The sequence below is a fragment of the Halichondria panicea genome, chromosome 2 (genome assembly GCF_963675165.1).
Source record: "Halichondria panicea chromosome 2, odHalPani1.1, whole genome shotgun sequence".
Taxonomy (NCBI): domain Eukaryota; kingdom Metazoa; phylum Porifera; class Demospongiae; order Suberitida; family Halichondriidae; genus Halichondria; species Halichondria panicea.
Window position 1 is genome coordinate 7,894,111 of NC_087378.1, and position 16,558 is coordinate 7,910,668.

Sequence of the window (16,558 nt, forward strand, 5' to 3'; positions counted from 1 at the left end):
AGCACTAGCTATTGTAGCTGCAAGAGAGAGATAAAAGCTGCAAAGCAGCACTCAGAACGCAAAACTTAAAAAAAAATTAATTTTTAATGATGCACTGTATCATCGTTACTATGACTTCAACATAAACTGTGTGATGCTGCCATGTTCCATACAAGTTAATCTTGACATCATCTTGCCTGTAGGCATAATCAGTATAATAGACCTACTTAGAAGACCTCAGGTCCATAAGTGAAATAATGGACCTCTCAGTGACCTATCAGATTGCAGTATTACTACAAGCATTTTCTAATTATAGGTATTAGTGTAGCCTGAATCGAGGCTAGTATTAGTGCTGCTCCAGTCCCAGGGGCGTAGCCAGACTTTTGACATAGGGGTTTCCTTTTGAAAAACCAGCGGCGCGGTAGCGCCGGGAAATTTTAACCACGCCTACTTCCGGTGCCACACCCTCTTGATTGGGACCTACTGGTTACACCTACTGCTCATTGTTTGTAATGACTTTTTTTTACATGTTTGTGAGAAGCTAGCTAGACTAGCTAGTCTAGCTAGCTATAGACATTCAAAAAGGCAGGTGTCAATTGTGTATTGCTAGTCTAGCTGAGCACCATTACATTTACCTGAGAGGTTTTATGTGGCTGAGATTGTTCTAAACTTGTCCTTCCTGAATATCGAATAAAGTTGTGCTTAGAGCTGAGTCTGAGAATACTGGAGCATGCAGGATTGATACTAGAACTTAAGTCTTGGTCTTCTTTGTTTGAGGTAGCTAGCTAGCTAGCTGAGACAAAGCTAGCCAAAGTGAAACGATTCACGGTGCTATCTCTACATGATTTGCAGCCACGTGCATGAAAAGATGGGCAGGGCTGCTTGATTTCAATTATTGGGGAGCCCTGCCCAATTTTCTCAGCAGCTCCTGGGGGGGTTTCTGGGCAACCAGGAAACAATGGTAGCTACGCCCCTGAGTGTGGTCCCACTGTGTACACTGTAGCTAGTGTACAGAGCCTATAGTGTGGTCCCACTGTGTACACTGTAGCTAGTGTACAGAGCCTGGTCCCACTGTGTATGATCATCCTAGAGTCTATCCCAGGCCTTGTGAAGGAGGCTACCTAGACTAGAGTCGAGTCCTTAATCTATGCTAGAGTCTAGCTGATTTCCAGTATTATATTATGGTTACATGATCGAAGTGATTACACAATAAGAGTGATTCCTTGGTAATGCTGGACTGGCTTCCTTCAAGACAGCCTTCTGAGTTACTTAGCCAAAGAAAATATGTTTAATATGGCGAATTACTGAGCAACTTCTTTTAGGAGATTTTTTAATGAGAAATTATATTACCTCCATCGGCTCGTCTTTATTTGAATTCACATCACATGACCCCCCCCACACATAGTCTGAGTATGCCGTTTCAGAAGGACTTTGTGATAATCCAGTCCAATCGTAGGAGGAAGCCACAAAGCTCCGCCTTCCTCTCGGGTCGTTTCTCCCTGTCCACCTTCACCCATCCCTCGGCCACATCCATCACACACTCACAGACTGGCCAGCTCAAGTATGGTGAGGAGGGTTAGTCCATGTGATCACATGACCCGGCTTTATACCACTTGCCACTTAGGCAATACGTACCAGTACCTGTACCTCACATGCAAACAAACACCTTATGTACATCTAGTAGATGATTAAGCAGCTTGTATTGTGGTCATAAATTCAGCGACTGATAAGTTTTACAATGTGTAGCCTCGGTCCCAAATCCCCTCTCAATAGGGTATTCCTTGAAATTGATTACTTGTATTTGAGTCCATTTCTTTAACTTAAATCTGTACATATCTACGGTGACTCTTCCTGTGAATGGCCACTGAAGCGTGTCATCAAATTCCCCTCTCATTATGAAAGCATACACTGACATGTGAGTATTCGTTCCAGTTTTGGATCCGTTGTGTCGGATTGTGCACTCATTGTGTGGGTGGATTAATTGAATGGTCAGTTTATTTTCTCTGGTATAATTTTGTGTGCAGCTTGCACTTGAGAGGACAAGGAAAGCAATGGAAGCTTTGGAGCGTTTTGCACAGAATCTCAGTTTCTCCAACACCTGTAGTAGCGATGAGAGCTTCAGCTAAACTGTTGAATACTCTTAGAAGAGAGATCTCTTGTAACAATAACTAGATTATTGACAGTTATAAATGCATTTTTTTTATTAACTTATTTTGTTGCACAATTATACATCTTTTTATTTTTATTTAATGCATTTATAACTGTCAATCTTTTTTATTGCATGTACCTAATACTGTCACATTGTATTAATCTACATGCAAAGCCTGTGCACACTGTACACTAGTGCATGGCTGACTTAGACTAATATTATAAGCTATATATAAGGTATACATTTCAAGTGAGGTGAAAAGGGTTGGTGGCTATTGTTGATGTTATTGGTCGTTAATTGGCTGAGACATGTTACTAATGGCTTCTAATAATGGGTTATCATTAAACAGAGTGGTCCATGATATTCATATAGTTTTATTAACATCCAACTGTGAGAGCCTCCATAATACACATCTGCAAATTGCAGTGGGGAATGACTCCATTGATGCATGGCTACTAAAAAAAATGGGAATGAGAAATGTATCGAGATATTGGTGAGATTAGTCTGGGGGCCAGACCTAATAGCTCAGGGGGGGGGGGGGGCAAAATCAAAAGAGCTACAAAGCTAGCATGACAACCAAAGATCAGGTCAGCCGACCATTATTCTCTATAGTATGAGCAAACACCTCTTGGATTTGCTTCAAGAAAGATACTACACCAAAGCTTCCTTCAAGGGAAACCTCAGGTATGTTGTTGTGTCACTATGTATCCTTATCAATAAACCACAACTCTTCTCTGCAGGAATTGAAGGCCATCAGAGCCACTGGGGAAGCTACCACCATCAAGACCTCCACTCCTCACACACAAGCTACATCATCGGCTCAGTCCCACCCTGCACACACCCACACAGCTGGTACAGGGTGAGGGAACTGAGGCAGCTCCCCCCACTACAGCAGCACAGACTGAAGTGCCTGGGGCTACTGAAACTGACACTACACCTGCTCAGTTAGACCAACTGATACAACAGGTGAGTATTTCAGTGTTGATGTTTAGTGGATGTTTTAAAGAGTGTGTGAATTTCTCACTGCAGGCAAAGAGTTCTGCTAGGAGTGCAGTGAGCACGAACATGAAGGACATTGAGCGTGAGCACAGGAACTACATGACCCAAGCAATGCAGTCAGGAAGAACAGCTGCTAGTGCTGCATAGATCTAGCATAACCTAAAGACTTTTTGCCAAACTTTGCAACAATAATGTTCAAGACAGCCCCTCCCCTTAAGCTTATAGTATTTAATCATGACAAGAATAATTATATCTATGTGATTGCAGTTTAATAAAAGCAACGAAACGACTATTCAAGTAATAGTTAGCTACATTTGCTCTGCAGTAATTCAGCTATATTTTGGAAGTTATGGAAGAGGTGAGTGATTTACAATTTAAATCGGCACAGCAAAATGTAACACTAAAATTCATAAGTTACTATTGGCTAAATTAACATGCTAGCTAAATATTAGACTGCTGTACCACCTCCTCCTCAGAATATAACAGACTTTTTTGAAGTTCTTGAAAAACTGTGGGATGTTAGGACAGAATGGGAGAACTTAGGACTTGCTCTTGGTGTACAACGAGAAACAATAAAAAAAATTAAGAGAAAGAACCGTGGAGACGACAATGACTGCTTAAAAGAAATGCTTGACGCACGCTTGAAGAAAACCAGCCTCACTTGGTCTGGTTTGTGTGAAGCCCTTAAGAAATCATCAGTGGCTCGTAATAATGTGGCAGAAAGTATTAAAACATTTGTACGAAACAAAGCCGCAACGACTTGTGCAAAACGAAAAAAGACTAATGAAGATAACATGCCGCTGCCAAAGAAACCAAAAATTGAAGGGCGTATGCGAAACTCAAGCCTTCGTAGCGATGGTGCTGAGCCCGATGGTAGTGATGAAAGTCCTGAGCCCGAGGAAAGCCGTAGCAATGAAAGTGCTGAGCCCGACGGTAGTGATGGAAGTCCTGAGCCCGAGGAAAGTGGTAGCAATGGAAGTGCTGAGCCTGAGGAAAGTCTGGATAGTGACTATGGTAAAGGTAAGTTTCTGTACGACTCAACACATAGTACTATTAGTGTATGTTACATTCTTGCATGTATCCCAGCTGCAACCAACAAACACAAAAAGAGGAGGCGTGGCAGCAGTACAGATGATGAAATAATGCAGCTGGACATTGATTTGGAGTCCATACAAGAGGCATTTACAAAGTTTAAGTTAGCCACGAAATTGTCTTTAGAGCTAAAGCAAAAAAAAAGACAAACGATCATCAACGATCTCACTGTTTGTTTGCTGGGTATTCCAAGTAAAAGGGCTGTTAAAGATCGTACAGAGTTGCTTGAGCATTACAGCGATAATCTGAATAATGCCAAGACGATAGATGCTATCTTTCAAGTGATGGAGAAATTTACGTCATTTTTAGATTACCTTTTCCTGAAAGATATCATAAACAAGCACGGAGAACCAGAGGACGAAATTAATTTGAAAAAATATACTGAGCAACTCGAAAATTTCATTCATAATTGGAAAGTAAAGCGGCCTCTTCATGTCAAAGAAAGTACGAAACATCAGACAAAGTGGAAATACAAGCTGGACACCGATACACTGAAATGGTATAAAGATATCAAAAAAGATATTGCAAAGTTCGTGGGCGCTAAAGTGCGTGAAGTAGTTCTGGTAGAAATCAAGCCTGGCTGTGTTGAGCTCATCTTTGCACTGCCTACGACAGCAGTTGAGAGGCTGCTATCCCTCACTCTCTCCCAGATTGCCGAAGTAGCCGAATGGACACCTACTGTGCTTAATGTGACAGTGGTAGATGGACGTTTGAAAGATAGTATCATCTATGAGGTGAGTTTTTCCAAACTGAAAGTAAACTGCCTTGCATAGTTTGTCGAGGCTTATCAAAACAATAACCGACGCACACATGTATATACAATTGTATGTACTGTTACTAACTTATTCTCTATAATTATACTTTTGCAGCCCATCTCAGTGAGGTTGCGGAAAACCTGTCGCAGCGAGACCCCCCCAAATGTTGATCTGGTTAGTACCTATCTGGAGCAAAAGAGATGTGACATCAACATAAGAGAAGATGATGAGGTAATGAACAGTATGACCTCAGGGCGTATTAATGTGTTTTTGCTAAACCTATTTTAGTTAAAACGGACCCCGTTGATGTGGGCTCTTAAAAACAAATACATTGATATTGCTAAACTGCTCCTGAAGTACAAGGCTCAAGTTAATATTCAGGACAAGGTAGTCCTCTTACTAATGGCAGTGTACAGGTAACATTGTGTGTTTGTACAGAAAGGGTGGTCTACGTTGATGCTGGCCTGTAGAGCAGGAGATCTGGAGATAGTCCAGGGAATAGTGGCACTGGGAGCAGAGATTGACCTGCCCACAAATGTGAGTAGTCCTCTATACTCAAAAGGAAACCTATATTGGCACACGAAGCCCTATTGCTATTGTTTGGAAGCCTTAAATAATAGTTAGACACTGTTTTGGAGGTGTCTATGGGATTTAGTAGCCCAAAGGCACTGATTTAGTATCCCGAGCGTAGCGAGGGTACTAAAGTGGCTGAGGGCTTCTAATCACATGGACACCTCCAAAACTCATTTAGATATTAGTGCGCATGCGCAAACCGCTTGACTACAATACAATTACTTGACAACGGATTAATACTAGGTATACTAAGTAAATTTGCAGGTATACTAAGTCCCATAGTATACCGTATAGCGGGTAAGTTTCGTGGGGTAAAAAATTCGTTCAACTCGAGAAATGGTAGTTTTCGTGAGTAAAAATTTTGTTTAGTCTCGTGGCTGCACGGCATTCCTACGTTCAGATAAGCCACGCCTACGATAAAATTTCGTGGAGGTCAGCCTGCCCACGAAAATAACGAATATTTTACCCCACGAAAATTACCCGCTATACGGTACCTGCTCTGAGGCACTTTTCCCATGTACTTCCCATGTACTTCCCATGTACTTCCCATGTAGAACTTACATTGAATGTGATGTAGTGATAGGGTTTGTAGACATATGCATGCACCTGTTCATGGTCTATTGTGACGCACTAATATACATGCAATGTGTGGTTATTTCTTGCAGGAAGGTTGGACTCCTCTGATGTGGGCTGCTCAAGAGGGTCATGCAGAGATGGCTAGATTTCTATTGGAGAAGGGAGCATTTGTGGATTTCCCTGACGAGGTATGAATAGTGAAACACCACTGTCCCACCCCTATAGCTATTTTATTGTCTGCCACACAGAATGGGTGGACTCCAGTCATGCAAGCCAGTCAGGAAGGTCATGTGGACGTGATTAATATCCTACTGGACCACAACGCTAAAGTCAACCACTTGACTTCTTCTGTGAGGCCCTTTTTGCAGCTCCAAATAAGAAATTAATGCAATGTATTTTCAGACAACCTGGTGTGCTCTGATGGCGGCTGCTAAGAACATGCACAGTGATGCGGTGGACACACTTCTGAAGAGAGGAGCTCAAGTGGACATACAGAGAGATGTGAGGATCAGAGAAAGTATACTATCTGCAGTGTCTATATATTTTACCCATTACAGGATGGATCCACCACACTGCAAGTTGCTAGCTACTACTCAGGCAACTCTGGTATCATAGACACTTTGATCAATCATGGAGCAAATGTTGATCATGTAAACAAGGTACTGTTAATGTTTCATAGCAATTGTTATGAATATATACATTCATTTTCATTATAGGATGACATGACTGCTCTAATGCTGGCCTCCAGTAAGGGACACCTGGACACAGTACAAGCTCTGCGGAGTGGTGGGGCAGACCTGAACCAGGAACATACCGTGAGTGCATGCATGTGCATGTGCCCCAGACATAACTGTAATTACAGGGGAGTGGTTGGACTGCCCTCTTCTTTGCTGCCAAAGCGGGGAACTGTGATGTGTTTAGAGAACTGTTGTGTCAAGGAGCAGGAACAGAGACCTCGTCAGTGAGTTTAATTATGAGGAATCGAAGTACATTTCTGTGAGAGTTAGACAAGAATTCCGTGACTTGAAGTTTAATTAGTGATTGGTCCTTTCTTAAGCAGTGGCGTAGGAAGCGGGGCTCCAGGGGCTGGAGCCCCCCCCCATCTTTCTATTAAGTAGAGATGACTTAGAGCTGCTCTATAATTATGTAGATAGCCATATATTCATTGAGAAATTGCTTCCTACGCCACTGTTAAGTACATATATCTAACAGCTACTTGGATTGAGTTAAAGCTCGCTAGCACCATCCACTACTCTTAAGCTGTATGCAATATGCCATTACTGCAGGATAAAGTTGAAAATGTTGCTCGCATGTCAGCTAGCCATGAGGAACTCCTGTCAGACCTTGGGAAATACAAGAAGATATCAGAATGGAAAAAGGATGCCGAGAAGGTATTACTATTATAATTATGTGCACTCATTGTGTGGGTGGATTAATAGACTCTGGTATATTTTTGTATGCAGCTTGCACTTGAGCAGTACAAGGTCTCAGAAACGAAAACGTATATCGTGGAGGAGGCGTTTGAGCAGACAAGGAAATCATGGACACTCGTGAACACAGTTTTGGGGAATTTTAATGACATGATTGAAACCAGCTGCCGCAATGAGAGAGCTCCAGCTGCATAAACTGTTTACTGGTACCAGTAAAGGAGAGATCTCTTGTAACTATAATATAGATTATTGACACTTACGCATTTGTTTTTTCCCTATACTGGTGAAATGTTGTTGTCCTATATTTTTGTTGTGTGATAATTATACCTGTTCATAGTTCATAACGTATTTGAATTTTAATTATAAGCAGCACAGAGTGCACCTTCTAATACAAGTCATATAATGTAAAAGTAATAATTATAATTATATAGCGTTTCAATGAAAGACCTATACTGTTTAGTTCTGAAACATCACGACTGCTTGGGCTTGCTTGAGCTGGCTTTGGGTGATTTCCCAGTCTTGGCGCTCCCCTTGGTCAATTTGGCTACAGGGGAAAACACAACATTCACACCCAAACACACTTACAGTAAGTACATTAGCTATACATGTACAGAGATCAGTGGGTTGGGAAAACACACCCACACTTACAGTAAGTACATTAGCTATATAGAGATCAGTAGGTTACTACTTAAAGACAAATTACACGACTGGACCAAACAATCATAATTATGTAGTCTATTGCTTAGCAGCCAAAAATGTAAAAACCGGCCACAATTCATGAATACACTCAAAGTTATAGCAGTCATTAGCTTACGGGGAGCAGCTGTTCCGTTGGCTCCCTCAGTCCCTGTGGCCGAAGATCTAATCATCTGATAGTTGATGAAGGTCCAGCCAATCCACAGTTGGAGTATAACAATGAAACCGAGACCAGACAACCTGTGTGTGTGTGTGTGTGTGCGTGTGTGTGTGCGTGTATGCGTGCATGTGTGCGCGCGCGTGTGTGCGTGCGTGCGCGTGTGTGTGTGTACATTGATGTGTGTGTGGGTGTGTGTGTGTGTGTGTGTGGTGTTGCAATATCTACATATTGTATAGACAGCAGTTTAATACAACTCCCAACAACTCCCAACAGTATACATGTATCATAAACCTAAAGATGCTTTCAATGACAACAAAGGTGTTAGCTTCAGTTTACCTGTATGGCAACTCGGTGAAGTCAATAGGAGGATCAGCTGACTCGTTGACCATACCCTCTTCCTCGTCAATGGGCGGAGCTTCTGCCTTCTGCCTTGCCAACTCCCGGTTGACCATGCCAAGACCAAACCTAAGAGAGTGAAGGTTACATAACTGTTTCATCAACAACAGCAAAACACTACAGCCATTAGCTTAGTCAACAGATTCACGTTGCATTAATTGTTCGACAATTATAAGCAATCATGGGGAGGGTCAAAGGTGAACGAGAGGGTACACAACGTACCATAGAGTCACCACTGAGATGAGCACTGTCACTATCCTCACGGCAATGAACAGGAGTCGCCACAAGTTGAACCTGTACGACCCCAAATACAGTATATTACCTATGAAAACTCATACCTATTGCACTGAAAGGAATATGCCACATGCACAGTAAGTGTCTGACTATAGGTATTATAATAGCATATGACCAAGTTAGTGATCATACTTAATCACAGTGTCTATTGATCCTATAGCTGCTCACCCAGAAATGGCGATGTCATCCTTGCCATAGTAGTGAAGAAGACGACAAGCGTGGAAGAGAAATTCAACCGAATAATGGAGGACCAGTAGAACAAGAGCAAGTCGCTGAAGTCTGTGCGTGGGGGGGGCAATAAAGAAAAATTAAACTTAGTAATAATTATTATAGATATAGGCATCTAGGTTTAGGAAATTTCTACTGATTTAGAAGCCCAAAGGGCTGCATGGTTGTAGTAGTATCCCGAACACAATGAGGGCTTCTAAATCATGTGGAAACTTCCTAAACAGTATCAAACTATTATGTACATTTATTATAATGGGTCATGATGGACAGACATAAGTGGTCAAAATGACTAAATAACCATGAAACTGTTTATGTTATTTTACATCACGTGGTCAGCAAAGAGATCTAGCCATGTGTAGCTTACTGTACAAGAACAGGAAAAAAGGAGGGATTCTGTTCCTATCCTGCATCTTGGCTATTCTAGTCTGGCACAGTAGAGAGCTAGAGAGGATCTATACTTTTCACAAGGTCAATAGGGAAGTAGACATTCTCCATGAAGAAAATGGAAACTACATTCAACTTGATCTGGCAGTGGACCGAAAGAACCTGACAAAATCAACAGAAGTGGAACCTGAAACAACTACACGTTACAATGGACCTGTCACTGAATCTATTGAAAAGCCACCCAAGAACACGCCACCAATGGTAGATTTTGTTGTTCGTTCAGCATACATTGACACAAGGGAAAGAAATGGTCACAAAAACTCTACAGTCATATTTGCAGAGATCTCTAAAGATGTACGCAAGTTTGGGCTAATCGTAGGCTGTGGTGTGGACACTATTGATGCCAAGGAATACAAAGTTGAATCTCTTTACGACAGCTGGATTCAAAAGAGAATGGGACATCTAACACATGAGGAAATAATGATTACTTGCTATGATCTTGAAGCCCATGAAAATAGCACGGCTTTCATTGCTTATCATCCAGCTCCAAACTCAATCGAAATATCTACAGGCACTGTTGAAATTACATACTCACCCAAAAGAAAATACGGTAAAAACAAAACGGTTGTATGTACACTAGCCTTTGGTAAACCACCTTGGCTGAAGGAGTGGCTATTGTATCAACAAGCTATTGGAGTTGATCTGGTTCAAATGTATGTTGAAGAAACGTTCATAATTGAAAATGAAAGTCTAAGAATTGTCAAAGGCTTTGTTGAAGATGGTTTCCTTCGAGTGGATTATCGCAAAACTTATTTCAATTCTACACAGATTTACTATCATTCTCAACTTCTACTCAACCATGACTGCTTGTATCGCTACCAAGGAGTATATGAATATGCACTATTTTTCGACACTGATGACTTCTTTATCCCTCGCTTGCCAAACAAAAATTCTATTCGTTACTATCTCAACCGATTCCTACCGAAGGACAATCAAGCAACATTCAAATTTCATTGGTTGAATCTATTTCCAGAATGTGGCCTAACTCAACCAAAAGAAAGTGTTAAAGATGGCAATGTAACACAGTTACTCAAAGTCAAACAATACTTGGACACAAAGAATACAAAATTTGCTTGCAGACCACATTTGACAACTCTTGTTTCAGTTCACACCGCTCGTGCCTATACGGAGAATACATCAGTCGTACCTACGGCTTATGGCAGCATTGCATATGTGGGACATTTCAGATTAGGCATGCACGAAGTTGTAAACATTCCCAAAACTACTACGTGTGACACATTGTTACATGATAACTAGAGCTAATAGCACAATATACATTTGTATTGATGAATAACATGCGTTTCAATTTCAATTAGACAATTGGGGAAGAAAAAAGAAGAGTGCACTGTGGGGGGGCATAGGGAATATTAAACTCAGTAATATAGGTATAGGCCTCTAAATATAATAGGTTTAGGAAATTTCTACGTGAGATTTAGAAGCCCAAAGGGCTGCATAGTTGTAGTATCCCTAACACAGTGAGGGTTTTACTAGCCCTGAGGGCTTCTAGGAAACTTCCTAAACACTATTATGTACATAATAATTATATCCTGTTTTCATGCAGTTACTAGGATGATATGGCAGAGGAGGTCCGACAGGCGCGGTGCAGCTCAAGTAATTAGCCTTTCAGCAAAAACATACGACGTGGGCAGGGCATTATTGTTCGATCAAAGGCTAATTGCCTGAGCTGCATCGCCGCCTGTTGTACCTCCTCTGGGATATGGCCAGGGGACAACTATGATAATTCCCTCTGATACGCCCTCGTGTTTGATGGGTTTACTGCCATAAATCCCTAGAACCATAGTATAACTATAACCATATAACTGTAACCATAGATACTAGAGCACAGAATTAATCACAATCTGTTTCTGTGTCTATTGTCTATGCTATAACTAATATGGGTGGTGGTGGTGGGCACAATAACTAGAAACTAACCATGTGATATAAAACAACAATACATGCAAGACAGCAAAGAGATCTAGTCATGTGTAGTTTACTGTACAAGCACAAGAAAAAAGGAGGGATTCTGTTCCTATCCTGCATCTTGGCTATTCTAGTCTGGCATAGTAAAGAGAGGCTCAATACTTTTCACAATGACAAGCCGAGGGAAAGAGTAGACATTCTCCATGAAGAAAATAGGAACATCATTCAGCTTGATCTGGCAGTTGACGAAAAGAACCTGACAAAATCAACTGAAGTGGAACCTGAAGCAACTACAAGTTACAATGGGCCGGTCACTAAAAAGCCGTCCAAGAACACCCTACCAATGGTAGATTTTGTTGTTCGTTCAGCATACATTGACACAAGGGAAAGAAATGGTCACAAAAACTCTACAGTCATATTTGCAGAGATCTCTAAAGATGTACGCAAGTTTGGGCTAATCGTAGGCTGTGGTGTGGACACTATTGATGCCAAGGAATACAAAGTTGAATCTCTTTACAACAGCTGGATTTGGAAGTTAATAGGAAATCTAACACATGAGGAAATAATGATTACTTGCTATGATCTTGAAGCCCATGAAAATAGCACGGCTTTCATTACTTATCATCCAGCTCCAAACTCAACTGAAATATCTACAGGCACTGTTGAAATTACATACTCACCCAAAAGAAAATACGGTAAAAACAAAACGGTTGTATGTACACTAGCCTTTGGTAAACCACTTTGGCTGAATGAGTGGCTATTGTATCAACAAGCTATTGGAGTTGATCTGGTTCAAATGTATGTTGAAGAAACGTTCGTAAGTGACAATGAAAATCAAAGAATTATTAAAGGCTTTGTTGAAGAGGGTTTCCTTCGAGTGGATTATCGCAAAACTTATTTCAACTCTACACAGATTTACTACCATTCTCAACTTCTACTCAACCATGACTGCTTGTATCGCTACCAAGGAGTATATGAATATGCACTATTTTTCGATACTGATGACTTCTTTATCCCTCGCTTACCAAACAAAACTTCTATTCGCTACTATCTCAACCGATTCCTACCGAAAGATAACCAAGCAACATTCAAATTTCATTGGTTGAATCTATTTCCAGAATGTGGCCTAACTCAACCAAAAGAAAGTGTTAAAGATGGCAATGTAACACAGTTACTCAAAGTCAAACAATACTTGGACACAAAGAATACAAAATTTGCTTGCAGACCACATTTGACAACTCTTGTTTCAGTTCACACCGCTCGTGCCTATACCGAGAATACATCAGTCGTACCTACGGCTTATGGCAGCATTGCATATGTAGGACATTTCAGATTACGCATGCACGAAGTTGTAAACATTCCCAAAACTACTACGTGTGACATATTGTTACATGACAACTAGAGCTATATAGCTGTAGTGATGGAATAGCCACCAGATGTCATTGTCATGCGTTATAATTTAAATCGGACAATTGGGGAAGAAATGGGAAAGAGCGGGGGCCCCACAATTCAAAATTTTGTGAGATTTTGAAGACAAAGTAAAGGATAGAGACAGGGCAGCCTGAAGTCAAAGGTTGACACAACTGAATATTGAAACCACAGCTGCCACAGCTGGGTTAACAGTACATGTAACAGTTCCTGCAATATACAGGGAACACATGATCACTACCTGCATGTGGCTACTAGCAGTAGCACGACACTTAGTTACTGGGAGCACTTACTGCATGTGGTAACTAGCACCGCCATGACACTTAGTTACTGGGAGCACTTACTGCATAAAATAAGCTCCCCCAATCATCAGCAGAGAAGAGGTATAGAGAACTATCTTTGAATAGATCTTCTCCTGTACAACACAACACAAAGACGTACATTACATCGTACAGTGAATACATAGTTACACGTAGTTACAACAAAGCGATGATAACTACCGTATAGCAGGTAATTTTCGGGGGACAAATATTTGTGGTGGTTCAGCAATATTGAGACATTTCAAGAGTAATATTTTCGTGGTTGCTGCTTGCACTGCAGGTAAAGGTAGGCAAGGTTGCTTCATTCGTGGGTGAAATGTTCGTGGTCAGACCTCCAACCACGACTATTTTTCCCCACGAAAATCACCTTCTACATGTACACGTGTATACGGTATGTCACTGTAATAATTGCTACACACAACTGGCACGCGAATAGACACACGTATAATTATGCGTACATCTGTGTACAGGCTGCAGTAGAATTATGTAATTTGTATAAAACATGGCTGTGAGCTAAATTCTCAACCGTGTGTACCTTCTTTGTCTTCATGAAATACAGTTCTGGGTAGCAGTGAAGCCAGAAGGCCATCTGTTGGGAGACAAGAATCACTTTATGTCAACACAGTAGACAGTTGCAGTTGAGTATCTTTAAACAGCCATAACATTAGTAACATTGATCCGATGTCAAAAATTTTATGATTTTCTGAAAGCTTAGAAAGACATCTTTCAAATGGTGCGTTTAAATTCAAAATTTTGTCAGGGCCATAATTTGTCATTTTTCGGCCTTGGACCATGGGCTATTTATTATCCATGGTATCGCCAAATTGGAAAATACTTTTATCTCTCAAATTTGAAGTTTGATAACACCATTTGAAAGGTCTTTTTCTAAGCTTTCAGAAAAACATAAAATTGTTGAAATTGGATCGACGGAATTTAAGTTATGACAGCTGAAAAGTATCTGAACCATTGATTAAACAGTTGGTTACCTGGGTGAGCATGTAGAATTTGAGGGATAGGGGCATGTCCGTGTGAGGGTACTGTTCCCATAGCGACTGGGGGCTGAGCAGATAGCCAGCCTGCACAAGCAAAAACACACACAAAATTATGACTTTCTCTGTGTAAAGGGCATGTACGTATGTCACTATAATTATACGAAAATTTAGCCTGCATACACACATAGATAAGTGAGGTTAAAACAGACTTAACCATACATATTAAAGTAACAAAGAATAGGTTTGGACTACTGTTAAAAACAACATCTATATGTATAAGAACCTGATAGTGAGAGAATGGGGGACATGATGAGATCACATGATACGTACCTTGATGATGTGATCTATTCCCCACACGACAGAGACTAGATAGAACACCACCAGACTACCAGAGTCGTAATACTTGGACAGTTTCAGTTTTGACAGTCGCAGTCTCTTGGCAGTTTTCTGTAGGAGTGATACAACACACATTGAGGACAATAGGAGAGAGAAAGTGGACCAACTCCTTAAATCCATTAGCAACTTAGAGCCGAGCCCCCCCCCAACCAATGGAGCATGAGGTATGCTTTCACGGAAGAGCATATTTGGAATGCTACAGACACTAATGCAATGGAGGAGTGGGTCAGGTTATATTCCAGCTTCCTAACCGTGGTTGGGCATTAGCCCCAAAACAATTGATGCACGAGGCAAAAATTCATTCATGAAAGCCGTTAGAGGATATTTGGAATGCTGCGGTAATTGTAAGGAGATATAATTATGATAGCCTTAAGTGTGTGTGCCTTCTTCACTAAACACACAGTTGACTGAGACTCCTGATAAGCAAGGCCTGCCCCTGTACCTTGCAGCTTGCTCCAACCATACAACCCTTCCCCCATCAGCACACACACAGATGGACCCACCTCCCAGAAACCCCTCCCCCATCACCACACACCTCCCAGATGTACTCCTGCAGGAGAGCGTGGATAATGACCCAGACAAAAGAGTAGAACACAATATTGAGCAAGTCTCGCCAACCATGCTGGTAGAAGGTCTGCGGCAATGGCTTGTTGTCCAGTCGCAATGTAGGGCCGTCTGCGTGTGTGTGTGTGTGTGTGTCACAACAAGAAATTGTAATTATTCTAGCTGGGTTTGTATCTAGTTTAACATAAACATTGCTGCAATTTCTCAGGAATTATTTTCGGCTATTCCCAAGTTGACAACATAGAAACTATTCCATTACCTGATTCATCTACTTCCAGTTCCAAGGTTTTGTTGTATTGGACAAAGATGATACTAGAAGCGAGCGGGTTAGTAAACTGTGTGTGTGTGTGTATGTGTGTGTGTGTGTGTGTGTGTGTGTGTGTATGTATGTGTGTGTGTGTGTGTGTGTGTGTGTGTGTGTGTGTGTGTGTGTGTGTGTGTGTGTGTGTGTGCGTGTGAGTGTGTGTGTGTGGGTGTCCTAATTTCCTCACCACAAAGAGTAATCACTTCCCCTGCAGTAGACTCAACACAAAGGAAGGCAATACGAAAGCTTCTCACTTACACAGGAACACACATTCAAAAGCCACCCTTTACCATAACCATTTTACTATCGCAATTCACGTTCACATACTCACGGGGACAACACACTGTATCACCTATCCATATATTTTAGGAGTAGGCCTAACAAAGTACAAGCAGAAACTTAAGATGTTCTTAAACGTTACCTGTGGTATTAGTCCCATGAAGACGACCATACACACGCACGATATAATGTCAGCATGGTTTTGGATGACAAACTCGTGACTGAACACTGGAGGCCCCTCCTTCTGGTTACGACTGCGAAGCATTCTCTGAGAGGAGAACAAAGGGTTAAAACTGAGAACTAAAGAATAGTCCATAAAAAATTATCATGGTGTAAAAATAGCTATAGGGAACCACTGGCACATTTATAGTACACACATTATAGGCAATTAATTCTCTCACTGTCAGGGCTCTTCGTTAATAGCTTGATCTGATGTTGTGAAGGTCTTGAATTCTCTTGTCTTAAGCTTTTGTTTCAGAATGTTTAATACTTGACCACAAGCACTCGTACTCGTACTCACACGTGTAATGGACGGGAAATACAATCACATTTTGACGACCTTTGCCATTTGAACTTGTTGAAAT

At 41.2% G+C, this 16,558-nt stretch overlaps 4 protein-coding genes and 1 long non-coding RNA gene across 6 annotated transcripts; 4 read left to right on the forward strand and 1 right to left on the reverse strand.

The window, feature by feature from the left end:
• The first annotated feature begins 450 nt into the window (after positions 1 to 450).
• LOC135332155 (uncharacterized) lies at positions 451 to 2,247 on the forward strand. Its single transcript, XR_010393120.1, has 2 exons — positions 451 to 1,894; positions 2,004 to 2,247. It is a non-coding gene; the product is annotated as an uncharacterized LOC135332155 (long non-coding RNA).
• Positions 2,248 to 2,670: 423 nt separating this feature from the next.
• Positions 2,671 to 7,916, forward strand: LOC135332156 (uncharacterized). Its single transcript, XM_064527505.1, has 16 exons — positions 2,671 to 2,812; positions 2,869 to 3,094; positions 3,158 to 3,485; positions 3,604 to 4,147; positions 4,214 to 4,953; positions 5,089 to 5,205; positions 5,263 to 5,361; positions 5,413 to 5,511; positions 6,213 to 6,311; positions 6,372 to 6,473; positions 6,526 to 6,624; positions 6,681 to 6,782; positions 6,840 to 6,938; positions 6,986 to 7,084; positions 7,410 to 7,514; positions 7,587 to 7,916. The coding sequence occupies exons 3-16, from the start codon at positions 3,477 to 3,479 to the stop codon at positions 7,746 to 7,748; spliced, it is 2,475 nt and encodes an 824-aa protein (XP_064383575.1). The 5' UTR covers positions 2,671 to 2,812; positions 2,869 to 3,094; positions 3,158 to 3,476; the 3' UTR covers positions 7,749 to 7,916.
• On the reverse strand, positions 7,895 to 16,536 carry LOC135332160 (translocating chain-associated membrane protein 1-like). Of its 2 annotated transcripts, none has more exons than XM_064527509.1 (13): positions 16,376 to 16,536; positions 16,117 to 16,242; positions 15,651 to 15,726; positions 15,363 to 15,502; positions 14,762 to 14,878; positions 14,426 to 14,515; positions 13,975 to 14,028; positions 13,464 to 13,534; positions 9,268 to 9,378; positions 9,028 to 9,099; positions 8,746 to 8,874; positions 8,368 to 8,489; positions 7,895 to 8,097 (listed from the first exon to the last, which is right to left on the reverse strand). In XM_064527509.1, the coding sequence occupies exons 2-13, from the start codon at positions 16,237 to 16,239 to the stop codon at positions 8,024 to 8,026; spliced, it is 1,179 nt and encodes a 392-aa protein (XP_064383579.1). In that variant the 5' UTR covers positions 16,240 to 16,242; positions 16,376 to 16,536; the 3' UTR covers positions 7,895 to 8,023. The 2 variants fall into 2 exon arrangements, with proteins under 2 accessions (XP_064383579.1, XP_064383580.1); XM_064527510.1 differs by having other exon boundaries at positions 16,352 to 16,511.
• LOC135332158 (uncharacterized) lies at positions 9,638 to 11,083 on the forward strand. Its single transcript, XM_064527507.1, has one exon. It carries the CDS (start codon positions 9,679 to 9,681, stop codon positions 11,026 to 11,028), a length of 1,350 nt encoding a protein of 449 aa, XP_064383577.1. The 5' UTR covers positions 9,638 to 9,678; the 3' UTR covers positions 11,029 to 11,083.
• Positions 11,698 to 13,163, forward strand: LOC135332159 (uncharacterized). Its single transcript, XM_064527508.1, has one exon. It carries the CDS (start codon positions 11,753 to 11,755, stop codon positions 13,091 to 13,093), a length of 1,341 nt encoding a protein of 446 aa, XP_064383578.1. The 5' UTR covers positions 11,698 to 11,752; the 3' UTR covers positions 13,094 to 13,163.
• Positions 16,537 to 16,558: the final 22 nt, after the last annotated feature.